The sequence below is a fragment of the Centroberyx affinis genome, unplaced genomic scaffold, assembly GCF_046629955.1.
Source record: "Centroberyx affinis isolate AG114_WGS23_722 - 3 ecotype Tasmania unplaced genomic scaffold, CSIRO-AGI_Caff_v1 ptg002386l_1, whole genome shotgun sequence".
In the NCBI taxonomy this organism is placed as follows: domain Eukaryota; kingdom Metazoa; phylum Chordata; class Actinopteri; order Beryciformes; family Berycidae; genus Centroberyx; species Centroberyx affinis.
In genome coordinates this window covers 32,877-59,218 of record NW_027280641.1, presented here as the reverse complement: position 1 = coordinate 59,218, position 26,342 = coordinate 32,877, and the positions used below count along the sequence as shown (strand labels likewise).

The window sequence follows — 26,342 nt, the reverse complement described above, 5'->3', positions numbered from 1 at the left end:
CCATTTGTAACTTTGATAATATTCAACAATGTGAACTTTTACTTCAGTCATTTCTCCAGAGAAGGTGCCACATGTTTCAACCTTTTGCAAATGATGGAAATCTCATTTGTGGGGTGAAACTCCTCATATTCTCCCCATTTTTTTTAAAGTCACAATACACTAAGGCACTAAAATGTGAGAGTTGCCTTTTCACCAGCGTTACCATGGATTTCCATCCATCTTGTGTGACCCCATCCATTGAGCTAGTTTGGCCAGAGGCTTTAATCTGTGCTGGGATTGACCAACCAAGCAGCTGAGCGGTGATGGTAATGATGTTCCAGTCAATACACTACGCTTAGGCTGTAATCCATGTGCGCTCCACCCTGTATTCATGCTAACATAACCCCGCATTCATAAACAAAGTGGCACTGAGAACCAGTAAAACTTTATTCTCTGTGTCTCTTAACAGCCACAGTCAATGAAACGTCCACAGGCACGCCACGCAACACACACCTGTGTGTTTGTGGGGATTGCGTGCGCCCTCTTCCCCGCGTTATGTCGCATTCCAGTGAACATGTTGGGACAGAGCGCCGCTTCACCTGAAACTAGGGAGGAAAACATCACACGCTCTCTCATTCAGCTGCTCCATCAGAGGAATGTCAAAGGAAGATATTGCCGCTGTCTGTGTGAAAACCTTGTAACTGTAATTTTGGTTATTTTCATGTTTTATCTTCCCTTTCCAAACCCCATTGGATGAGCTCAAAAATGCATGGTGCTCGATCTGTTCGTTCCATTCGTTCCTGACAAGTTGACATTTGGGATAATATGGATGAACAAATATGAAGTGGTTACTGTCTTATCACACCTGCATCCCCCTGTCAAATCTGCCAGTCCCAGCCTCACTTTCCCATTTCCTGGTTCATGCCAGTCAGTTTGTTTTCCGTTCTGTTCTGTTTTGTCAGGTTCACCCCCCCCTTCCCTCTTTCTCTCTCTCTCTCACTGTATGTCGATTAACCAGTCATGGCAGTGACATGTGGAATTTTTCATTCCCTCGCCCCAGGGACAACATGCTGCCTTAGCGCACAGCTTTTTTTCCCCCACTATACTGCTCTCTCTCTCTCTCTCTCTCTCTCTCTCTCTCTCTCTCTCATTCTCTCTGTGGTATTATTCTGACTCAGCCAGTAGCAAGCGGTGTGCTGCCAGCTGTCTGTTTGTTGTTTGTTGTTGAGCCAGCTGTATGGGGCAGTAGCAGCTGTCAGTGTGTCTCCTCCCATGGCCTGCCGTCCTCCCTCCACCTCCTACACCGTGGTCATCATCCCGCTCAGGACCGGCCTCTACAGCCTGGACGGCCTGCGCTTCTACCTATGGGTGAGGACAGATGGATGAGGTCCACTTGAATGTATAGGGGTGGTGTGTGTGTGTGTGTGTGTGTGTGTGTGTGTAGGGTGGTGAAGAGGGGTGATATGAGCGTGTGTGTGTGTGTGTATGTTTTGAAAGATAAAGTGGGTAGAGTTCTTATCAGTTACAGCTTATCAGGCCTTTATGACGTGTGTGTGTGTATGTGTGCATGTGTGCGTGTGTGTGTTTGTTTATGTTTCTCCTGAGTAGATGATTCTTTTCAGCTGTACATATAGTATGTACACAGTTATGCTTTGTTTTCCTATTGTGAGAGCCCAGTTTGGATGTACAGTAAGCAAATGACTAACGTACAGCAACGAACGAGTGTTTCACGTCATATTGCTTCAAAACTAGCTGTACATATTCTGTTGAAGAAATGAAGAGTTCTATTCCAAAATAAAAAAATACAAAGATGTCAAAGTTTAGAATCTGTAAAATAAAGATGATCACTTTTCAGCCAAGGATTTACATTCTCTACTCTCTTTAAAAACTGCAATGATTGGTTTAATACTTTATAATTTCCTAGTAGATGTCACATTTTTCAAATTTTCGATACCTCATTTTGAAAGAAAATTCTTAAACATTATTGTAAATGTTTAAAAGATAAACAAAAGGGAGTTACTGAGAGGTTTTTGTCACCATTTGGTAATGGTGATGCTAATTAAGACCTTGCTTGACAAAACACTGGATATTTTAGAGATATTGAATAATTAATGTCAGGTAATGATATTGAATAATTCAAATGGAAATTAACTCTTTAATTAAAATGCTTGTAGATTTATTCATAGAGTCAGTCAGTTTTTCCATCTTTGATGCAGATCCACATGATATTTTGGCTGGATGGACTACAGTCATCCCAGTGACACATTCCCACATGTCAGGTCCGCCCCTCACAGCTTCCTGTCAAAGGCCCAATATAACTGCATATAACCGGTATTCCAATAACTGCCACTATGAGTAATCTATGATCACATAAACAATTATCTGTTGTAAACATGGATGGCCTCAACAAATAGCAACTTATGAACAATAAATCCTAAATAACTTTTGTTGATTATCTCTACTATGTCCGACATACCTCTGTAACATATTAAAAAAAGCAGTTTTGCATTTCTTGTTTTGATTAATCAAATGCAACTAAAATGAATATTTTGCCAGGTCTTTGGGTTACATGATGTAATTGTATGGTGTGCCACAAGTCTCAAATGTTCTCCTGTCCACCTCAGCTAATGTGGCTCATTATTGATTGTCTGTTGAGTGACACTGTAGACAATGTGACCGCGATGTCCTGAACTCATGATACCAGCAGCGGATCATCACCACCATATGATTCCCTGGTCGTTGTACATGTGTTTCCCCTGTTTGAGCCCGTTTGAAATGCTTGTTATCCAACCGAGAGTTGACAATGGCACTAAAATGGCCTCCCGCTGCTCTGCAGATTGGCTCTGCTGATAGACAAAGCCTTGGGGCCGCTGGAAGACAACAGACAGTGCTGCGCTGCTCACGCTCCTGTACAGCAGGCTGCAGGCCGGTGGTCAGGCTTGTTAGTCAAGCCTGACCCTCCTGCCACCACAACACACATTTACACACACACACAAATAAACACGCCCACACCCAATAAATAGGCTTTATTATGTAGCTTAGACTAGTGTTGCAAGCCTGTTCCTGGTCCTTTCCATTAAACACGGTCGCAAGGCAAATTTATAATTCTAAACTTTGGGTTATAGTGTGAAACAAGTTGAAGGACCGGATCTAACTGTGTCCCTCTTGTTTCAGATTAAGCGTCTGAAGGATCTGGAAAGGGAGAAGGACTCTCTGTGGTCCGGTCTGGAGGTTCTGGAGAAGGCCCGTCTCTGGTACCACCAGCGGCTGGAGGAGAACCGGGTCCAGCAGGCCAGCATCGAGGCCCAGACTGGGGCTGGGTCCAGGCAGGAAGGAGCAGCAGAGGTATGGAGCTGAGGAACCAGGCTGGGGTTGGGTATTGTAGTGATAACTAATATTAATCCTATATTTGTATACTAATTTTCTTGACAAAGTTATAAAGTGCTGAAAAATAAAAAGAACAAAACAAATATAGCAACCAAATATCAGACCTAATAAAGAGAAGAGGGAGAAATCCGTCGTAGAAGAGGCAGAGAGACCAATTTCTCAACTGTCAGTAGCCTCAATATGCAACACAGCCACAAAACATGTTGCGTTTCAAGTAAAGGGTGTGGCTGCAATAATAGACATGACCCAATATTCAAAAACTTTGCTAGCTAGCTATATTCATATACCCAACTTTGAAAGCAACAAGTTCCCGCCTGTTCTGTGGGAGTTGTTGAAAGTCATCCTGGGAAATGTAGAAAATCACTAACTGAAGCAGAAGTAGATGAGGAAGGTTGAGGGAAAGAGTAAATTACAACACTTCTTCACAGAGAATACAGAGTGGAGTTTTCCTGTAAGATTATATTGAAATTTCAACCACCAAAATAATAATACTAGTGCAGCACAATCAGAGCAAAAACAAGTTAAATGCAAGTTAATAAAACTGAGTTAGAAAACAAATAAAGCTGAGGCTGGAATAGTGGTATGGAAGAGATCTGGGTCACAGTTGGTCGGCTTAGAACCTGGAGCTGGAGGCAGAGGTGTGTGGAGTCTGGGAACCAAGGTATAGCTGGGGCTGGAAGCTGGGTTGGCCCTTAGGCAAGGAGTCTGGGACAGAGGTTAAAATGCAGTTGGAGCAGGCTATAGGTATGGGACTTGGAGGGATATTTGTTGGGACACTTGGGATTGGGTGTGGAAATGGAGGTGGAGCTGAGGAATTCAGCCATACAGAGAACAGGAGCCTAAACAATGGCTATATTCCCAGAAGAGTTTCAGTAACAATATTTATATTAGGACTCATGGCCGCTGGAGTTATATATCAGAAGATCAAACTTGTGACCCGTCAGTTACGGGACGGTCCCTCTGACCACTCCTCCACCCTGCCTCTCTCCTTGTCTTCTTCTCTGTCTCTAGGCGTGGTCTTGCCTCCTGAGGTCTCGTATCCAGCGGGTGAACGGCTCCCTGGGCAGCGTGATGAGCGAGCCCAACGTCAGCAGCACCCCCTCTCTGCCTGACGCGGTGGCAGACAGCGACCTCCGCTGGCACAACACAGTACTGACTCAGGTGAGAAGAGCAGGACATGAGGTTTCCAATAGCAAGTCCAGAGCATTTTTGTGAATTGATGTACTGCAAGCATAATGTAGTTATAGAGCTTTTTAATGATTGATATACCAGTAATCCCAATAAAATGGATCATCTTAGACTTTTAAATCTTTTGGAGGATCACTCCGTTCTGAAATAAAGTCTCTTAGTGTTGAGATCACCATTAATTTAATTGATAATTCCAGGACTAAGATGCTTTTGAGAAACCCATCCTAGTTTTTTTCCTCTTCCTCACACTGTATGTGAACTCATCACAAGCTGAAAGGCCTCAAACCTCAATCCTTTACACTCCTATCTTTCATTCATTTCTTTTGAGATACTGGAGTGAACAATGTGTTTTGCCCTCTCTCATTCAGAGGAGGCTTTTGCTTCAGTTTTATTCCATTACTTCCTAATCAATTAGTCTGTTACATCCAGATGAGATATGATCACGGTTTCTTTTTGTTTTGTCTTTCTCAGGAAGTGAGCGACAAGAATCGACAGATCTCCATGTTAGAGTTGGAAAGAGACGCTCTCCTGCAACAGCTTGGTAAACTACAGGCCTGCTGACTGCCAACACACACGTGCACATTCACACACAGAAACACACGTGCACTGTACAGCAAATTTACATTTCACTGAATGTTGTGGTTTTGTTGATTTTCTAACCAATTGTAAATATGTATTTAAATAAAGAAATTATATAACGTATGCAACATCTGTGGCTGTGTTTTCTTTCCATTACTGTGAGCCAGTTTTGTTGAATGGCTATTGAATAACCTGACTGACTTGTTGCCTTTGCAGTAATGAGTCACTGAACAAATTAGGCCTGTAACAACTGGTAATGTAATAACTTCCCATTAAACTAATAAAGCATTAGCATAATAACAATTTGCAATGAGTAGTGTAATAATCCTGTTAATGTAATAAATTCCCCATTTATGTGTTAATGGTTGCCTACCATTAATGTAATAACTTTTTTCCTCTTTATGTAATAATTATTACATTACTGGGATTTATTACATTACCCAGAAGACTGAAATTGTCAGTTTTCAGATATATAATAGCTGGACTGATTATCTAATAATTGTCAAAGTTCAGTACACAACTGTCACCCATTCACACATTTGGTTATCAACTTGTACTACATCTGAAAAAGGTATGAATATGTACGAGGAGGTCTGGTTATTACTGTAAATGGCCGTCCTCTTAATGTAATAAAACCCAATAGTGTAATAATTCTAATGTTAACAGGAAAGTTATTACATTAATGGGACAGTTATCATGTTAACAGAGTTATGTATTATATATTAATTAATGATTAATATTTGTACAAATTGCCTGCACTAGCAACCCCACAAACATAAATCTACCTGTAAAAGCTGTCTTGAAGACTCATTACCTGGTTTCTTCAATAAAATCCATAAGGAGATTTCTGATGCTTCTTGGTTTCCCTAAAGCAGTATCTCTATGGTTCCTTTTACATCTTTTTGCAAACAAAGATGTCAGCCGGGATATGCCAACACACAAAAAGAATAATGCATCCCACTTAGTTGTGCCATGGAAAAGTGACTACTAGTTAGGGTTTGCACTCCTGGCTAGACTGTAGTGCTTTTAGGCCCAAGACCTGGTTAGTGGCTGACTGACGATCCAGCAGCTTCCTGAATCCTGTAACCCGTCATCCATCCGTCCATTTCCATCCCTGCATGTGGGCCGTGTGTCTCAACACGTCGCTCCCTCCCCGGTGGTCCCGCACCTCAACTGATAAACTTTATCTAGCCTGCCCATCATACATGCTTTCAGACTTGCTCTCTCCTTTTCTTACACACACACACACACTACATTGCACACATTTGTAGCCTTGCACACATGCAAACACATCAGTAGGCTTGAAAATACAACTTAGCTCCCTTGCACATACATGTGCGCTTACACACACACACACACACACACACACACACACACACACATAATACCATCTCTGATTATAGTTTTAGTTTTTCTCTCACCAAAAAAGCAAAATTCATCAAGATTCTCTATTTCCATATTGACCTCAAAACCAATATTTTCTTCACCCTGCTTCATTATTCTACTTTTTCCTCTGTCTTGTTTTCATTTTTCATGCTTTACATATCTTTATGTGGAATCTGGTGGTGCGTGACCGTCCTCACATGAGGTGAATGGTGCAGTCTTTGTCCCCAAGTGTGTGTTTACTCCGGGGCCCATGGTGGCCCTCTGTCTCTGCCTGCCTGTTTGGCTCATAGAGGAGGGGATGTTGTTGTTGTTGGTCTGTGTTTGCCCAGCCAAGGACTTACAGTAACATGGGAGAAGGAACATAGGACTGATAAAACAGAATAGACAGTAAGAGGGCATTTTGTCATGCTTGTTGGGTTAAGACAACATGGTTTTGTACAGTTTTGTGTGGTATTTTTTTGTGAAAGGTTCACAGCATTGCTTAATGAACCTATAGTCTCAAAATGTCTCTAGAGCGGACACATATTCAAGTGGTATAATGTGGTAATTGGTGTTGTGCTTGCACTGTAAACTCAGATAGTGGCTGGGATTGAATTCTGGAGCAGAAAAAATCCCCCAGAAACAATAAAAAGCAGTTTTGTTTTGCTTTCCAAAGTTTAAAATCTCGCGTTAGCAACAACTTTTCCGGTATAAACTAGCACAGCACCACATGCCTGCAAGGACTCTGTGCAGGAGTCTGATTAGGATCAGCGTGTGTGCATCAGGAAAGAAAACATCCATTATGGCAGAGGCTTTCATTTAAGTAGCTCCATGTTCCCTATCTTCAGAGTGCCACTGAACCATCAAGCCCAGGGTACCAGCACTTGTCTAATTATTGGGTCTAATTCACATACACAGCCAAACACCTTTTTGTCGAGGGCACGTCATGCTTATGTGGCAGTGAACGCCATTCTTCCATACTGGCAAGGTTCACTTGCACTCAACTCTGCTGGTCTCTCCAATTCCTGTCTACTAGTATACAATATCATGTTTTTCTTTCAATCTGTGGTTTTGGTAGGCTATTAAAGAAAATTAGGAAATGTGTGCAGTTTCCGTGCAGGTCTGCGGAGGTGGGAAGCATAAACAGATAAATAGATGGGCAGAAGGTGTTTTCGGAGGTTCACCGCAGAGTTTCCTCTTGCGGGGCTGAGGGCTCCCTGATGTATGCATTCCTCAAGCTATTAGGACAGAAAACTTCCTGATGCCCTGAGATGGTACAGTAAGTAGGTGGGCTTTGAAGAGCACTCAGGTAGCTAAAGTGAAAACACTGCGAAAGACTTGATTAGGAACTGAAATTTGAGTTTTTAGATGCTGTTTCTCTGCCCTGGGGATCAGTTCAATCTGTATTAGTGTCAAGTTCACCTCTATTTCCCATAGTCAGAAACAAGAGACAAGAGTTTGACATGATCTCTTAATCTGTGATGCCACACCAATGTACAGCTCCATAAAGAATTAATTGGTACAGATGTAAAAGGTGACTGTGACAATATCCAATTGTTTTTCTAGTGATCATGGTGGATTTTCTGGTTTTACACTGAAAACACTATTACACAATAAACCTGGTTTGGATTGAAGAGCTAAAACACTATGAGTTCACAAAAGTCATTCTCTGAAGCAATGCCATGGTTCATCAATATATCACAGATTAACTAGAAAAACCAAGAGATTTTGAGCCTCTATAAGGCCAAAAGTCATCAATTGAAAGGGGTAAATGCAATTATAAACACTATTTCCTTGTATGGTTTTGAAAATCTAACAACACTAGTTGGTTTGAAAGCTGAGATATTTCAATTCTAAAACTCAAAACAAAACTGCACCTTTCCAGTGTTAAAGTCCTGGTTCTGTCATTTAGAGCTTTGGGAAAGTCATTCAGGTTGAAAACTCCTGATTAGATTGTCCCATATTTAAATTCTTAAATGTTGGTATTGGCCCTTAAAATTAGTTTTCTTATTGACTTTTTATAGACAGAGGAACAGGGCATTGTAATGCACAAACAGCAGCTGTTTTTGTTGAGATCTTTTCTTGGATTTCACACTACTTGCTGTGATTAATTCTCAAAAACCCACCCCTTCTTCAAAAGCCAAACGTGTCTGTCTCAGCGAAAATGATGTTGCAGCAAACTATACTGAGAAAGCCAGCACAACTTTATTGACAAAAATACAATGAAACATTTCACAACGCAGTAAAATAGCACACAAATAATGACTTGTTTTATCCCTGACAAATAACAAAGGATATGTTGATCTGCAGACTAGATTCACTTTTAGACTTGTGCCAGGTACACAGACATGAAATAGACAGCTTGGATTCTTTCAGAAAATTTTGTGATAAATCCTCTGATAAAATAGATGAGATCAATCAATTGTATCAAAGAACAGGATTATCCATAATCCTTCTTTTGACATTAATCTGTCAAACAGCATGACCAGTTCTCCAGTGTTATAGTCAGACAAACAAAATGAAAGTCTATATCAGGTAGTCAGTGGTTTATATGGAAAACAATTGACTTTGGTCATTGAATTGTTCACTTAAAGTGTTTTAAACTCACTTCCAATGATTTAGTGGTAAAAAAAAAATGTGGGTACCTGCATCACCTCCAGTTGATCATCACCTCCAGTTGGTGATGATCATAAGGGAAAACATAAATGAATGTGTTCTGAAAATATATTTTTTGTTCATATTCGTGTAATCACCACCAATATTAACAAAAATCAATTCTATTTTCAGAATACATTCATTTATGTTTTCCCTTAAAGATCCTATCCTCAGATAACTTGCATCCACTTGATACTATAACTACTTACTATGATGTATAGGTTTAGGTGCGTTTACCTTCCACTATCCCTGATCGTGTCAAAGGTGAACAAGCCTAACACACCATTGATGACTGATGCTCCATTTACGTGTTGTATTAAATAACATCTGTCTCTGGAAAATTTTATAAATATGGCACTTTGACAGTTTTCATTTTCTATGCATATCCATAGTGTAAAAAGTCATTTTTACAAGCGTTTTCACCTCAAGTTGTAGGTTTGTAGGTTGCCTTTGCATTATTCATTCGGATCTTTGCATTGTTCATTCAGACGGGTTAGAAAGAGAGCAGAGAGTCTTTTGCTACAGTTTTGTGAAGTTCTACTAAACAATCTCCCCACTGTCGCTGAGGCTGGTTTTGGATTCTCCATCACTGTTGCAGTCTGTCCTCTGTGGCACTGGCGCACGGTTGCGCGCATCTCCAAGTGACATCTCCATCCCGGACACGTTGAACTCCAACAGGCTCTGCAGGTGTTTGATATAGTCAATGGCCGCACGCAGGGTCTCCACCTTGCTGAGCCTCTTGTCCTCCAACTCCTGCGGCAGATGCTCTCTGAGCCGCGCGTAACCTTCGTTTACGCAGCGCACCCGATGCCGCTCCCTCTCGTTCCTCTTCCGGATGAACGCAGGCTCGAAGGCGTAATCGTACACACCGAGATGTCCGTGGAAGGGGAAATATGATAAGCGTCTGTAGGATAGCCTCTGGCCGTGCACAGGGTCCAGGTATGCCGCATCTAGATGGAAGGGCAGTCCAAGTCCAAGCGCATCCTTGTAGCGCGCTCCTGCGTTTTCCATGGAGATCCCGTGGAGAGCCAGTGGAGGGACATATGAAACGTGCTCCATTAACTCCTTACTGTGATGAGACATCTTCCTAAAAATCAAATGGAGACATTTGAAATGGCTAGGAAGCAGCAAAATGTATCAAACAACTTGCAAATGCTGTAAAAAAAAAAAAAAAAATCACTGAAACTCACCCTCTCACAGTCTCTTCATAATCATCTCGTAGCTTTGTGCAAGAGTTTACTCTGGAATTAAATGTCTTGATTGTGATGATGTTGTTGAGTTGATCAGCCTTGATCAGGACTTCGCCATGCTCCAGGCTCTATGACAACCCAAGCTGAAGTTCGTTGTGGTTATGGGACTAGTGGGTGTGATCTGGGGGCGGAGATGTAACCATAGACTATGGCCCTATCTCGTTTCAAGATAAAACTGCTTACTTGATTTGTCTACTGCATGCAACTTGCATTGATAAGACGGGTCTGGCAGTAACCTAAAACAAGTTTCAACGACAACTGATTAATTTTTACCAATGTGTTTATGACATGAAGAGTGTATTAATATTATCATCAATATGTTAATCGGATGTGTCTAAAGCAATGGTTCCAAAAGCGTGGTCCGGGGACCTCCAGGAGTCCTGCAGGTGGCTCCAGGGCGTCCTGCAGCAACATGAGGAAATACTTCAGTTACACTATTATTTTTCTCTCCTGGCATTTGCACAAGGACAGAATGTTGGCTGATTTGCTATTAGGTTTCACTCTCCCCACTAGTTCAACACTCTGTCGGTCGGTCGCTCTGTTCGCCACTTTATGGGTCACGTGGCCCGCAGACTGCAGACTCTAAAGCTGGAGACTGAGGTTCGATTCCCGGTAGAGACGCTTCCACAAAATTCAGCGTCGCAAAATACAACGTCTCTAGGAACAGAAACACTCTCATTTTAATCAATGCTGCTGTTTACATAGCTGTCTACACCGGCCGCGTACAGGCGCTTGTTCCCGCTCCGACCCACGCGCGTCACCGCGACCTGCTGCGTCAGGACATGGACTGGTTGTTACTGAAACACTGGAAATATGGTCTCATTCCTCCATTACTTTTTCCAAATATTTGGGCTTTAAATGCCCGCGTTTTCAGAATAACAAAACTAGGATTGTAAATACATTTTTTTTGTGCAATTTTCTTCCTGCAACATACCTCCAGTTTACAGCAGTACAACGGGTTACAGTGCGTTGACAGACAGGGGAAAGTCTCTCCTTCTCCTTTTTGATCAAGTCAGCGTCATCAAAACTCCACGTAAAGTAATTTCACACATATCATATGATTACTGGCATAGATCAACAGTGTGATGAGGTGAACAGAGCTCCTGCACATGTCTACTAGTCCATGTCTACACAGGGCAGCCTGTCTGTGGATAAAGTGAAAGCATTCATTGCGCAATATTGCGCTCCTGTGTTTCCATGGAATATCCAAACATGAATATCAGCTAGTCGTCAGAAACACTTTTCAGACAAACCAGCCAAGGAGCCGCTTCAGAGAAATCCAGTGAGTGTGGAGGAATAGAGGAGAGGAGAGAAAGTGCGTGCATAAAACGTTCCCAAATGGATTTAATGGACAGAGCTCATTATACATGTAGGCTATTTGACATTTAACGAATGTTATCCATACTGGTTATTTCTTAATATTTAATACTATAGACCTATAACACTGTAAGGTAGGCTATAGGAGCCTGTCATGATTTTTTTTTTATACTTTATATTAAATACTTTTATCATTTAATTGCACAGTTATTTTCGCCGTTTGCGTACTCCAGTGCGTTTGGCGACGTGCCTATATTATATATAACAAAGTAATGGCTACGCCTCAGTTTCCCCCTGTATATATTGTATTTTAGAAATAAAGAAATAAAGACAAACACTTATTTGGTTGCGTTGCTTTTATTACAAATAAGAGGTTTTGAATTATGTGTTTTCTACATCATTAGATTTGCTGTGGATGCAGACAAGCTGTTGCTCATGCAGTCTGTTGGGTGGCAAAGCCTATAGTCTAGACAATAACTGAGAATAATGGTCTCCTTATTCCTTTTGGTGTCAATTATAAGTATTGATATGTTGATATAGCCTACATATAGGCTTATTTACCCATATCAATGATGTATTTCAGTTTCTGCTAGTGTATTTTGAGGCTTTGTTCCTGTTTTCACGCTTTTGAATGCGCGGCTAAAACGTAACTAAAACGGAACCAGTGTAGACACAAACGCAGGACTCACGCGTGCTGCTGACGCGTCCAGTGTAGACTCTTAAGTCTTGTTATTCTTCCGTTTCGTGCCCTTTTTCCTTTTCTTCTTCTTGTTTGAATTTGGCCACCCAAAGCCTCTGAACTCCAGACAGTCTACTGCATTGTGGGAAATGTAGTAAGCGTTCTCCATGGCTGCTGGGCTGAGGATGTCTACGTCTGTCTTGGTGGATTTGGCACTGGAGGACCTCTTCTTGGAAGACCTGCGCCTCTCAGTCTTCTTGGCAGGTCTAGCACTGTGGGACCTGGATCTCCTGGCTTTTGTGGGCTTTGAATGAAACATTGGTAATAATTAAAATTTAAATAATTGGTTTACTCAGTCTTTGTGCGATTCCTGAATTTTATCACATATTAAATCTTGTGCAACCGTATTCTAGAGGCTTACTAGTCTACAATGGAACAAAGTTCAGTGTTAATAAGTCTATAAATTACTTTACCATTATGAGAGAGGTCACTTCCTATATGTGATGAGATAGATCATCTTTCCACATCTGTAAAATGAATCACATATATAATAGTATGAAATGAATAGATCAATGTAGAGCAATAGGGATTCTTTCAGATGAACATGTTCAGCTGTCAGTCCAAATTCCTCACATGGCAGACCTCCCTCAGACTGACCCCACCATAGGAGTTAACTTTCTTTAAAGGCTAATTACGGAATGTAGCATTTGAAATAAGGATATATGCCACCAATATAAAAAAAAAATCTTTAAACTTACCAGCCCTGGACTTGGCACTCTTAACTGGCAGCGGATTGGTTTCGACTGGGACAGTGATACCCCATTTGTTTATGTCCTGTTGTCGTAGAGACCGAGCCGGCTCTCATTGTGTGAATGAATGGGGCAGCCTGTCCCACAGCAAGCCTGTAAATTCTCACTGCCTTTTGTTGCATCTGAGACGCAACTAGGCTACCACTAATTACATTTAATGCAAAGCTTAAAAAGAAATGTGAGTACAAAGAGAAGTAAGAGCTTCATGGGGAAAGGAACTCAAACCAACTGTCAGCCATCATCTTTTTTTATTGGAAGTGCAGTGTGTCAGAGGCATTAATCACTTGTTAAGACAATGGTTTTCAAATTCTTTGGCAACTCCCACCAAACTGTCTACATTTAAAAAGCCCTTGCATTCACATTGTGAAAGTGTGATTTTGACATAGGGCTGGGCGATAATTCAATATTATCGCTTATCGTCTTTCAGTGGAATCATATCGTGATGATATGAAGATATTTACTTAGAAACTCTTTTAAAATGGAGGTCTGCTAGGAATATTATTTTAATATTTCTGTTTTGTTTAACATTCGGTTCAATGAGATGAACATTCATTTGATTATTTAATGTGATTTTGCATACATGAACCATATCGTGATATATATTGATATTGAGAAAAATCCTTATGATTATCGTGATATTGACTTCAACCATATCGCCCAGCCCTATTTTGACATCATTGTAACATCTAAATACATTCTATAAATGTAAAGCAACTGAATACCATGCATAAGCTCTTGGAGCTCTCAATCATGCATTAGTTAAATACAAATATTCACAACCATAACAAGTGTGCAGTCACTTTCAGTATAGGAAATCCAATATGGACTCAAAAACACTCCTCAGTTGTGAGCAGGGACACACAACCCATAACAATATAAACGCAACGAGTGTCCCAGACTAAAGGAAATGTGTCAAAAGGTGTACAAGTTACAATTTCAACATCTTGTCCAAATTAAACAATCAACTTTGTGCCCATTGAGTGCACGTAATATGACATCAAAAGAGGAAACTCTCTGTTGTAGCATTACAGAGGTACCGAAATTAAGACCTAAGAATATAGTGGATCACCTGCATAGAGCCATAAGATTCTTTCTTTCAAGAGGAAATTTGCTTTAAGAGCCTCTGGGGCAGCAAGGCAATAACAGCTTGGTTTATGGTGTGGATTGATTCTTATGGTTAAAGGATAAGGCTGGTGTTTTTTAATGCATTTCTTACCATCAACAAATCCTATGAAAATAAGAAAAGCAATGAATTTGTTTTGCTAACAAGTCTCGTCCATGTAGCCAATGCCTATCGAGTTTTTCCTCAAACAACTTAAGAAGCCGACCGTAAATACGTTTTCCCTCTCAAGAAAGTAGTTCCGTAGCACCGAAAATAGTCCCCATCGTAATTAACAATTTGTTCCCATTTGAATTTGATTTGGTAATAACTACCAAACTAGCCTGACTTTTCGTGGTAACAGTTAGTGATTTTAAAAATTTAAACTATGTCTTTGTGAGCTGTATTTAAAGGTTTTTAGCTTACAATTGGAGCCAATGACTTCCGGTTTGAAGGCTAAAAACGGTACATGGGAAATCGGAAAGTAACAGGAGTAGAGCAAACGCATTGTTGATTTTGTTATTTTCATAGGATTTGTTGACGATACCAAATGTATTTGAAAACACCAGCCGTATCCTTTAAGTATTATGAGGTGGCAGGGTGACCTCTGACCTCATGGGAAAGGGGAGCAAGTAAAGGTGATTTTTACTGAAGTATCACATTACTATTATTATAATTACTGTGGCAGTGATGCAAGAGCAGAAAGACGTTTTGACTGCGGAGCTCCATGCAGCTGTGGCTGTGTGACTAGCAGTGTTACTGCGTGGAGACGAGCTGGACGATCATGTGGATGATGCGGGAGCCGCGCGGGCAGCTGCACAGGTCCATGCTCGGGTTCCTGATCTTGTCCTCCAGCAGCTGGTCCAGCTCCCAGCGCAGCTCCTTCACCAGCTCAGCAACCTGGAGAACACACACACACACACACACACACACACACACAAGCAGGTTAGCAGAGCTTCCCACACACTCACTCCGCACAAAATTTAATTTTCTATATCAGGGTATTTTCTACATTTTGTAGTTACAGTAATTACAACATTTTCCCCCTGTGGTCATTTTTTTCCTCATTCTGAAGGGAGATTTTTCCCCACTAGTTTTTTTTCTTCTTCTTTTAAAATCTAACCTGCACAAATTGGTTTTATTATTGTGAAAACACACTAATTAGCAGCACATGTATGATGTAGCCTATATCACACACATTTTACCTTATGTACAAATGCATTCCACATCTGACCAATTTAAAAAAACAGGACAATTTCACCAATATTTGACCTAAATGTCATTTTGTCTCACTTTGATTGCAATTAATTTGCCCATAATTAATTTCTGTAGGATTTGCACCTCATTAGATATGTGGCTGTAATGCTATATTTTCATTTGAATCCATACAAAACCCTATTCACTCTGAAACCCTCATTCAAATATATAAAACAACAGCTTCCTAAAATATATCAGCTTTGCTTTAAGTGCTTCTTAAGTCACTAAACGCCCCATTCATTTATCCCGCTGACCTGGTGTGAGGCGGCAGCAAATCGGATCCACCCATCGTCGAGGGAGATGATGAACTCTCCCTTGTGCAGCTCCACGTTGACCTGGCCGCCTCCGAACAGCACCAGGGGGTAGACGGACACCATGCTGCAGTCCCTGATGAAGATGCGGCTGGTCTTCACCTTCTCGTGGTACACCAGGTAGGGGCTGTCGTAGTGGCGAACCTGCGGCACAGAAGAGAGAGTCGCAGGGTTCGTCTCTCTCTTACCGACTGTTGAATAGAGGCTACATCTAGATATTTCATCATCTCACCGTGTAGTTGACAGAGGACGGGTGCACGTGGACGCAACCGTCGTTCTTGGTCACGAAGCGGAGCTCGTCTGCTTTGGGCTGCATCTTCACCGCTCCCTTGCTGGTAAGCTTGTATTTCCCCTGAGGAGCGCGCACCTGCACACCCAATCACACACAGAATACACAGTGTAAAGGGAAAAGCCAAGTAGACCGATAAACGGCATGAGACAGTTTTATCTTTAGCACTGGCCCACTAAGGAATGCATGAATGCGCACCTGGACCACGTTGGGATAGAGGGCAGCACATAGCATGGCAGACATCAGCCGAATGTTGTCCGAGTTCAGGTTGGCCTGGGAAGGAAAGGAGGTGGTTATCTGTTTGCCTGTGCCCATGTTAGTATGCAAAATGTGTGTGTGTAGGGCTGGATATAAAAACAATGCCCATCAGTACCATACCAGTGTCTTCAAGACCAAAAGTTAAAGTGTTTGAGTAAATAATAACACTTTATTGGACTTTATTTATACAGCACTTATCTAACAGCAGAATTTCTTAAGTGCTTTAAAAAAAAAGGTGTTAGAACAGGAATAGCAAAATATGTAAAGTGAGAAAAAATGGGCCACATTACAAAGAAAAGTGGTTAAAATACTACTACTACTACTACTACTACTACTACCACTACTACTACTACTAAGTGTAGTCTGATTCTATTTAGAAAAACAAATATGTACAAAATCTACACAGAAAATAATTCTCTCTCTATCACATAACTATCACATACGGAATTGTGATTTCATAAGCCAAAGAAAGGTATTGAAAAAATGTATGGTGTAGAGCTGATATAAAAATTGTACATATCTTTACCAGTATTGGTATAGAAAAATTCCAACGGTACCCAGTGCTATAGTGCGTGTGTGTGTGTGTGTGTGTGTGTGTGTGTGTGTGTGTGTGTGTGTGTGTCTCTCACCTCATGGCCGGTAGCCTCCAGAACGCCGTCAGTGCCTTTAGAGCACATCCGCTCTATGATCCTGGCCCTCAGCCCCTCCTTGACAAAGCCAATGTCAGACAGCAGCTCAGCAAACTGCCTCTTCAGACTGGCGATCTCCTGCATGGGCCACAACACAAAGGTCAAACTACTGTCTGTATACTGAATAAGGTCAAAGCCGTGACATAAAGATCAAGTGTCATTTCAACTTCCAATGTGAAAAGTGGACCAACACTGGAGTTTAAAAAAAAAAAAAAATTCTGCTGAGACCAGTTGAACCATTTCAGACATCAAAGCAGTAAAACAGAAAGAAACGCATTGCAAGTGAATTGAACTGGACTCATATCAGCTGTTTACAAACTGAACCTTGTATCCTCAACCTAGGTCACATGCTACTAAACTATGCTACTGTATGTAGGTTACACTTTAAGCAGTACATAAGTAGTTTCGTGCACTATAAAAAGAAGACACATAAACTTGAAACTGCCATGCTGCCCAGGAACTGTACTGAAACTTGAAACAAATTGCATTACCTGTAAGCCACGTCCAGACAGGAAGTTCTCCCTGCAGTACTGGAAGCCGGCCTGGTTTCCATTCTTAGCCGCATTGCACCATCCCTGCAACCCATCACATGAAAATGTGCCATCATTTCAATATTCATTGAGTTCAGCATATACTAGACACGTAGGCTCCAACACTGTTACATGTAGTAATTATTGTTTCTGAATTAATGTTCAGCAAACATACGCCCAGCCAGTACCTTGTATGCCTGTAACAGAGCTAGATGGTCACTATTGGCCAGCGCATAACTCAGCTTCTTCTCATTGGCTTCCTCCCTCTTATCCCATGGAGAGACCTGGAGAAAGAAGAGGGTGGAGAAGGAGAAGGGAGAGAGGGGAGGAAGCAGGTTTGTCTATTGTACCAGCCACTTTGTTAGGTAACCAACCATCACATGCAGGTGCTTTTCTATTTCTATGACTGGTTAAACAAGAGTGAATTTGGAAGCACCAGCCACTATGGCCAGTGAACAAAAAAGGCATTTTCCTGCCTGACTGTGATGTATATACTGGATGGACATGTGGGATCCTAAAATCAGCACTGCTATTCAGGATTGATGCATGTGATCTCTCTGTGGTGACAAGCAGTTGCCTTACAAATGGCGATTTGAAGGCCAGGCTGGCAGCGATGGTGAGGGCCGGGTCGAGGCAGCGGAAGATGGCGCCGAACAGCATGAGTTTTCCTATGCGCACGTCGACGGGCAGACAGGCCAGGTGGTAGCCCAGCGGGGTCAGTTTCTCATCTGCAGTCAGAGCGCCCAGGTCCTGCAGGCGCTGCTTGGCCGCTTCCAAGCTCTCCATGGCCGGGGGTTCAATGAGCCGAGAGAAGACCGACTCCAGCGTCCGCTCGGAAAACACGTCCAGGATCTTGATTCTGAGGGAGAGATGAGAAAAGGTGAATACTAAATAGCCTAGGAAATAATTGTTTTGTATTTTTTTAATGCCACAGAAAAATAAAAAGCTTGGTAGTCCACTCGGCACATGAGTGTCAACTAAAAGCTGGCCTTGTTGGAGCACATATATTATAAACATTTATACATATATATTAGAAACGTAAAATGAGCTACAGGCAAGGCTTGGCCAGAGATGGAGCCTTGAATGACCCTGGCAATTTCTCTCAGGTGGCAAACCAGTTAACCCTATACTCAAGCGAAAACCCCAACAGCAACACAACACATGAATTTCCATAATTCTCATTTACAGAGACAAATAAGCTAGTCACAATTCTACAGAGACAAAGAGAATACAGATGGATGTACCGGAGACAGAGCTGCTCCAGGGGAACTCTCTGGATCTCTGGCAGCTGCTGCTCAGCCAGCTGGTGTTGGAAGCAGTGGCTGGTGAAGAGGTGGAAGCAGACACCCGAGGCCACGCGACCCGCTCGGCCCCTCCTCTGCAGTGCGTTGGCCCGAGACACCCACGAGTCCTCCAGGCTCTCCATGCTTTTAGACGCATCGTACCTGAAAATACAACAGAGAAAGATTGACATGGATTTCAACATTACAAGTACTGCTGCACTCAATCTATGGTTACCCCAGGTCAAGTCTGCATTTAAGCGGCATTTAATGATGTGCTTGTTGGGTCATGTGCGGCAAGCTAAATAAAATTCTCTCTTTCATTGTAGTATTATTTCCATTCATTGTATGCAAAGGCATACATTTACATATATCTAAAGAAGCAGCACATTGCACACAGCCTGTTTTATTTGGGGAAAATAATAAATTAGGCAGACAGACTAGTTTTGAACAAGGGTGTTCCACATGAGAATTGTTCCAGTCAGCAAAAGGCAAAATTCCCCCAGGCTAATGAAGCTATTTAGGCATACAAACTAATGACCATTGTTTGTCAGTTATGTGTAAGATTACCTCTTCTCCTTCATCTTGCCAGAGTCGATGACGTAGACCACGTCGTCGATGGTTACCGAGGTCTCGGCGATGTTGGTGGAGATGATGATTTTTGTGACACCCTCCGGCGGCCGGTTGAAAACCGCCTGCTGCTCCTCGTTGGACAGAGACGAGTGGAGCGGGTACACCACACACCTGATGTGGGGGACGCACAGAGAAAGAGAGAATGTCAAAAACCCTGTAGCCAGCCGCTTTAAAGATCCTAAGCATCCTATGGCTACTTTCTTCTTTTAAAAGGCATCCAGGAAGTCTCTCTTGGCCCAAGAGGAAGCAAATTAAATTTTCTTAGAAGACAACTTTTGGATCTTTCATTCAAGTCTTTACCCAAATGGAATGAATGAGGGATTTAATTTCCTCTAGGTGTTTGAATGTGTTGTAATGTTCTTGACTGTAAGATTGGTCTATGGGTCCTGACGTGGCCAGCTTGGATGTCATTGAATCTATTGTAAACTGACAGGAGCTGGGGTTGGTGCAAACACATACACATTTAAAACACAGACCTGTTTCTGTTCCTGTTGTTGAACATTCTGTTGGACTGGAGCTGTTCATAGAGCATCTTGATCTCAGCGAGGCCCGGCATGAACACCAGCACTGCACCTGGACACAGAAACCAGAAGGTTAAATCCGGCACTGAAACTCTCCAAGTTATCCCAAAAGCCTCCAATGAGAACACACACACACACACACACTCTAATTTACCATGCTTGTAAACCTTGTTAAAATAAATTATTCATCATAAACACACCCTATTCACCTGATATGCTATTATGCACATGCTTTTAAACCCCCCGTTAAATAAACTTAATCCACTTTGCTGATAATGTGCCCATGGGAATCAGTATGCTTGAGTGTTTCTAACCTGGCGGATAGTTGTGGCCTCCATCTACGATCCACTCCAGCAGGCTCTCCACCAGGTCCATGTTGATCTTGTCCAGGTCCATTGCAGCTATGGTCTTCAGCACAGACTTCTTAGTGTCTGCACCAACATAAACAAAACAAAAAGTGTCACTTGTGCATTGACAGGCACGAACACTATAGCTACTTAATAGCTAGTATGCTAAAGACAAACCAACAGGACTTTGTAGATGATGTTGCCTTGGAAACGAGCCCCCAGCATAGCACATCAACCTTCCTGAGAGATTTCATTTAAAACTTTACAACCACAAGTGAACTCAGAAATAAATATTTTAGTTTTTAGGTTGTTTTCTCCTTGCACTACCTTATAGAGGAAACCCCATTTCATAGGGTCTTTAAGGGTCAAGAGATGGTTAGTGAATAATTAATAGAACATTTATTGATACTTTTTAATACATCGATTGAATATTTACGTCCTACCATGGGGCATCTCGTCCACCAGGCTGAAACAAACTTGCTCATAACTCACCTTTGTATCGGACCGTGAGGTCCTGCAGGCTGAGCTGCTGGTCTGGGATGGAGTCTTTGACAAAGTCCTTCTTACAGAAAGACATGAAGTTCCACATGTCGTCACCCAAGTTGTCCACCACGTCCTTTGGCCCCCCTCTGCCTCCTCGTCCACTTGTGGAAGAAGAATTCTGTTTTCCTGAGCGCATGTAAGGGCTGCCATCCTCAATCACATAGCTGGGAAAGTGAGTGAAAAGACAGTATACCATGTTATTTGGCATATGTAGAGACACAGAACTGAAGAACAGTGGAGGGAGTTTGGTTAAATGTGTGTGGGAGCGGAGCTTGATGTTCTTACCGGGTTTTGGCGATGGCATCTTCGAGAAAAAACTGGTCAACAGGAAAAGTACGGCCTGGAACGAGAGAGATTCATTGAGAGGGGGGAAAAAAAATCAAGTTGAGTGTGTCATATCCATATTGTGTGTACAGCGGATATATGTGGCTGGTTACCTGGTATGTGGATGGTGTGACAGTTGTAGAAGTATTCAGAGAAGAGGTTGGCGTTAAGTGTGGCGCTCATTAGAATGATCTTCAGGTCTGGCCTCTGCACCATCAGGTCCTTCAGCACCAACAGCAAGAAATCACTGACAAAAATATTTTGCAATATAATTAATATATACCAACTATTATTAGTAGTAGTAATAGCAGTAGTAGTAGGAGTAGCAGTAGTATTGCACATTTCAAAATAGAGTCACAAAGTATTTTACAGTTTAACAAAGCCAAAGAAAACAAATTAAGGCACAGAAAGACAAACAAAAATTTTATATTGAGTCAGAAAGTAATAAAAAAGGCAAAGACAACTGTAATAAAAAGGGAAAAAAGAAACCAACATGTCAATTAAAATGTGCATCAATACCAACTCTTATGAAACACTATAGGTAGAACATGATACATCAAAAATAAGATCCATAAAAATAAATGAAGATACATGGCTGCCATCACCTGAGGGAGTAAGTATTTGCCAATTTGAGAAGTCCACATCTGGGACTAAGTAACACATGAGAGCTTAAGTAAAAGCTCAACATGCATGATGAAGAGCATTGAATGCACGCTTTCTGTGCTGTGTCTGGTGAGGCACAATCTCACCTCTCCTCTGTGCGCTCGTGCACCTCGTCCACAATGATGTGTGTGACACCTTTGAGGTCTGTCTCACCCTCCAGTCTCCTCAGTAACACGCCTGTGGTGCAGTACAGCAGTCTGGTGGCTGACGACTGACAGAGGAGAGACACAAGAAATGGAGAGAGAGAATGGGAGTTAGTCCAAGATGGTTCAAGACAGAGGGAGTTTTTTTTTTCTAAAAAAGGTCAAAGCTTGGCTACACATGCTGCAAGATTACTTTAGCTGTGCAAGTCAAGTTTTCAAGTTTAGGATGCTCTGAAATAGTCACTGAGAATAATCAGGACATAGGATTCAGAGCCGGTTCAAAATTTGTGGGTGACAACTAAATGGACCAGGTGTATAAAGATGGTGGCTGCCTTGATCAGCATCATTATGTCCTACCAGCTCATCCCATAGTACAACTTACATTCCCCTCTCCAACCTGGCAGGAGCCAGTATTGCTACTCAGACACTTTGCATTGTAAAATGGGTTATAACCTCAAACCAGGAGCTGGCCATCTTAAAAAAACTGCTCCATTTGGACTACATTCTGCTCAAAATACTGCTACTTATTGAATGTGCCCATACCCTAACAGTCTCCAGGCGGATCTGGTATCCCACGGAGTTGCCCAGGTGCTCTGCCCGCTCCTGTGCCACCCTCTGGGCCACGGAGATGGCAGAGATGCGGCGTGGCTGGGTACAGATGATGTTGGCTACCTGCTCCGCCGGACCGGTTAATGACGCATCCAGAATGAACTGAGGGATCTGGGTGGTCTTACCACACCTTCAGAGAAGTCAACAGAAAAAAAAGACATGAAGCAGCACTGGATAGAAAGTCATAGAGAGGTAGTGAGAGGCTGAGCAAAGAAATGTATACACATAAAAACTTAATCAATGTCATTTTAAGTTGTGGCCGAAGTGTCTCTTTTAAAATATTCCCCCATTTTCTGTACCCCCAGAAAATGAACAAAACTAAACACCATACTGCTGAACAATTGTTAACCCAGTTTCTCCATGAGAATCATTAAAGTTTCAATCAAATCAAATATATGGCACATTTCTCCCCATACGGCACTTCTGAGTGACTTGATCTCACTGCAGTACAATGTACTGCACTGTACTGTGCTGTGACCCACCCAGTCATTCCGCTGACCACCAGCACCTGACACTGGTCTAGCAGGTCCAGGATGTTGTCTCTCTCTTGCCAGGCCGGCAGCTTCTGTCTCTGCTGCAGCATGGAGCCGAAACGCCTGGATGACTGGGTTGATAGAAAGATGGAAGAACAACATTAGGTTAAATACATTAGATTCAATACATATACCCTGATGAAGTAGCATGAAATAGCATGTTTTTGCAGGTCAATCACAGCAGTCCTCTCTTACCTTTTTCCTCCGAAACTCTTGGCACAGTTTGCCGTTTTCTTGCAGTAGGTTGTCCATCTTCAGCTCATGCCTTTTCACCATCCTCTTCCTCAGATTGACGTAACTCTCGCTCTCAACTGGGACAGCTTCATCGTCATCTTCCTCATCCTCGTCCCTCTCATCCAGCTCCTCTGCGTCTCCCGTATCTTTCACTACACAAACATATTGATACCGCCATGTGAACACAGATACGTATACATACAGTTCTCAGCTCTATTTAAAGAAACATCTGCCACAGAGAGGCTTTTATAATCTACAGAATTAAACATTTATGTTTACATTAACACAATAATATAATATAAAGTCAATTTTCTAAACAAGAGACAAGTTGTTCCCTCACCATCAATCCGTCTCTGGTTGTTTATGCTGCTGTTAGGCGGAGTAATCCTTGTGCTGCTGGTATGATTACTACTACTGGTACTACTACTCCTGCTCTCCTGGGACGACACGTTGCTCCTCGTACTCCTACTCTTTGCTATGGTAAGAGAGGGGGGAGCCGCCACTATCACAGGAGGAGGGGTGCTGTATTTGTGATGACTGACAGCCAGCAGTTCCCTCATGGTGGCTTCATCCTCACAGCAGGTGATCAGGGTGTAAATAACAGGTTCTCCACTCTTGGCTGCGGCTAAGGCCTCTCTGAACAATCTCTCAGTCACACTGAGTCTCCCCGCAGCTCCAATAGCCTCATCGTTGGTGCTGAAGGCTACTACTGGGGCCTGAAACGGGTAGCGGTTACCCTTGGGGAAACGGATCTCTAGTTCGTACTCAGGAGGGGAATAGCTGCTGAACCCGGGCTGGCTGGGGCCCGCCAGGTCTAGGGAACCAGCCCCGGACCTCCCTTCGGTGGGAAGTTGGTGTTTGAACTTGCACTTGTTCCCGAACCTGCAGCCTTGCCCTTTCAGGTAGAATCGGCAGACATCACGGATGTTAACGGATTTGGTCCCGGGTCCATTTCGACTCCCGGCTTTCCCGCCATTCTTGACAGCCATGTCTGACAGGAACAAGAGGTCCAGGGTCACCGTCCACACGGAATTGGCAATGCGCTCATTGAAGCGCTCGCCGTAAATGGCAGTGAGGGCCAGGGCTTCTTCCTGCCTCTGGGTCAGGCACTCGTCCATGGGCACCGCCTGGAGGTTGTCAGGCGAAACTGCTTCCTGGCCGTAGCGCTCAGAGAAAACCTGGTGGAGGAGCTGTTCTAATGTTGCCCCAAATTCACCTCCACCTGACTCCAGTGCCTGCTTGCTGCGCTCCCTGTCAAACCCAAACCTGCAGTGAACCAAGGGAAAGGAACAGACAAGAAAAAGGAAGGGTCAAGACAAGTTAACCTACATATTCACAAAAGAACAAAATATTGTAAGCATTCCGCAATTAGAAATATAGTTAATGATGTTATTGACTGCGTTCCTATGTCCCAGAATGCCCAGAAATAAAAAACACTGGGTCCAGAGTGTAAAGGTTCTTCAGAGGCATGCCAATTGTCACTACCTACAACATCCAAGATGGGCGACAAAAGAGAAAGATAGATCACAGCTCAATACATCACCTGCAGAGTTTGCCTATGGCAAATAAGGAGATAACAGGTTCAGGAGTGGGCCGTTCATTTTCAGAGTCCAGCTCACACACAGGGCTGTCTGCTCTCTCCACAGGCTCATCATGAGTGGCCCAAAACTGGCCTTCATCACGGTGGTCCAACTCATCATACTCCTCCTCCTCCTCCTCCTCCTCTTCCTCCTCCTCTTCTCCCAAATAATCTGAACCAGATTCACTGAGACAGAGAAGGTGGGATCAGTTCAAGTGGGCTCATTGGAGAATCAAGTGAAATAAGGTCTTTATCAACAAAATCAGCTATTCTCCACTTTAATAACAAAATTATATTTTATAGTATTTCAACTAGTCTCCTAGAACCACAGATAAAAGGATGTAGCCTATTCCATGTACAACCCTGTATTCACTTCAAGGTGCTGTACAGAATGTACTCACTCGTACGGCTCATCAAAGCCCTGAGCCTGCAGCTCCCTCAGCAGCTCCTTGACTTGTTCCTGGTTCTCATTAGTCATGAAGATCTTCTGCAAGGGCATGGTGCTCATCGTCTCCGGCCTGATCCGAGGTGCGTTTTCATCCATCCTTGGACGTGGTCTGTCCCCCACCAGGGACCTGGGGAGACCCCTGCTTCTTCCACCTCCCCTGCCTTCCCTGTCTCGATCCCTACCTCCCCCTCCTCTACTGCCACCCCTTCCTCCACGACTTGCACCCCTGCCACTGCCACGGCTACTGCCACGGCTGCCCCCACGGCTGCCCCCGCGGCTGCCCCCGCGGCTGCCCCCACCTCGGCCTTTGCCCGAGGCAGACCTGGAGACAAAGACAGAGACAGGGAAAGAGAGACAGAAGGGCACAAGAAAGACAAGAGAGTGAATGAGAAATAAAGAGGGGAGCAGGGGGAAGTCACTACAGTGTGAGAGAAACTTTAAATTAATCTGTCACTGCATCTGATTGATAATTTATTCATTTATCATAAAATGTATACCTATTAGAGTGGCTGGGTCCAAAATCAAGGCTGAAATCATCACCATCATCCCAACCACCACTTGCTCCCTTTCTGCCACCTCCTCCTCCTCCTCCACCTCCACCACCTCCTCTTGGCTTGTTAAATCTCCCTCCTCCTCTGTTAGGCTTCCCACCTCTCCTCCTCGCACTCATTTCTCTATCGACAGCAGCACCTGGACAATTTGATCACAGACAATGGAAAAAAAAAAAACAACGCTGCTGAGCAACAGAGACGCCACCCACAAATCATGGCATGGACGCAATGTTGACAGACCAAGCTACTCACCTTCAATCAGTTTCCATTCATACCAGCAAATAATCTGTGAA

General features: G+C 42.9%; 4 protein-coding genes across 7 annotated transcripts; 1 reads left to right on the top strand and 3 right to left on the bottom strand.

Moving 5' to 3' along the window:
* Window positions 1-1,109: 1,109 nt before the first annotated feature.
* LOC139656146 (suppressor APC domain-containing protein 1) lies at window positions 1,110-5,183 on the top strand. Its single transcript, XM_071533651.1, has 4 exons — window positions 1,110-1,347; window positions 3,154-3,324; window positions 4,378-4,527; window positions 5,026-5,183. The coding sequence occupies exons 1-4, from the start codon at window positions 1,252-1,254 to the stop codon at window positions 5,113-5,115; spliced, it is 507 nt and encodes a 168-aa protein (XP_071389752.1). The 5' UTR covers window positions 1,110-1,251; the 3' UTR covers window positions 5,116-5,183.
* Window positions 5,184-8,684: 3,501 nt separating this feature from the next.
* Window positions 8,685-10,485, bottom strand: LOC139656144 (achaete-scute homolog 4-like). The gene is made up of 2 exons (XM_071533648.1): window positions 10,344-10,485; window positions 8,685-10,240 (listed from the first exon to the last, which is right to left on the bottom strand). Exon 2 carries the CDS (start codon window positions 10,234-10,236, stop codon window positions 9,694-9,696), a length of 543 nt encoding a protein of 180 aa, XP_071389749.1. The 5' UTR covers window positions 10,237-10,240; window positions 10,344-10,485; the 3' UTR covers window positions 8,685-9,693.
* Window positions 10,486-12,216: 1,731 nt separating this feature from the next.
* On the bottom strand, window positions 12,217-12,718 carry LOC139656131 (small lysine-rich protein 1). Its single transcript, XM_071533633.1, has one exon. It carries the CDS (start codon window positions 12,716-12,718, stop codon window positions 12,440-12,442), a length of 279 nt encoding a protein of 92 aa, XP_071389734.1. The 3' UTR covers window positions 12,217-12,439.
* A 639-nt stretch (window positions 12,719-13,357) lies between these two features.
* dhx57 (DEAH (Asp-Glu-Ala-Asp/His) box polypeptide 57) lies at window positions 13,358-25,685 on the bottom strand. Of its 4 annotated transcripts, none has more exons than XM_071533636.1 (22): window positions 25,452-25,685; window positions 25,015-25,236; window positions 23,812-24,737; window positions 23,433-23,623; window positions 23,187-23,308; window positions 22,639-22,834; window positions 22,039-22,163; window positions 21,403-21,536; window positions 21,251-21,305; window positions 20,915-21,129; window positions 20,390-20,506; window positions 20,031-20,127; window positions 19,492-19,665; window positions 18,886-19,086; window positions 18,224-18,500; window positions 17,830-17,925; window positions 17,603-17,686; window positions 17,052-17,189; window positions 16,363-16,437; window positions 16,108-16,242; window positions 15,819-16,019; window positions 13,358-15,207 (listed from the first exon to the last, which is right to left on the bottom strand). In XM_071533636.1, the coding sequence occupies exons 1-22, from the start codon at window positions 25,592-25,594 to the stop codon at window positions 15,064-15,066; spliced, it is 4,068 nt and encodes a 1,355-aa protein (XP_071389737.1). In that variant the 5' UTR covers window positions 25,595-25,685; the 3' UTR covers window positions 13,358-15,063. The 4 variants fall into 4 exon arrangements, with proteins under 4 accessions (XP_071389737.1, XP_071389736.1, XP_071389738.1 ...); XM_071533635.1 differs by having other exon boundaries at window positions 23,433-23,608; XM_071533637.1 differs by having other exon boundaries at window positions 23,433-23,608; window positions 25,458-25,663.
* Window positions 25,686-26,342: the final 657 nt, after the last annotated feature.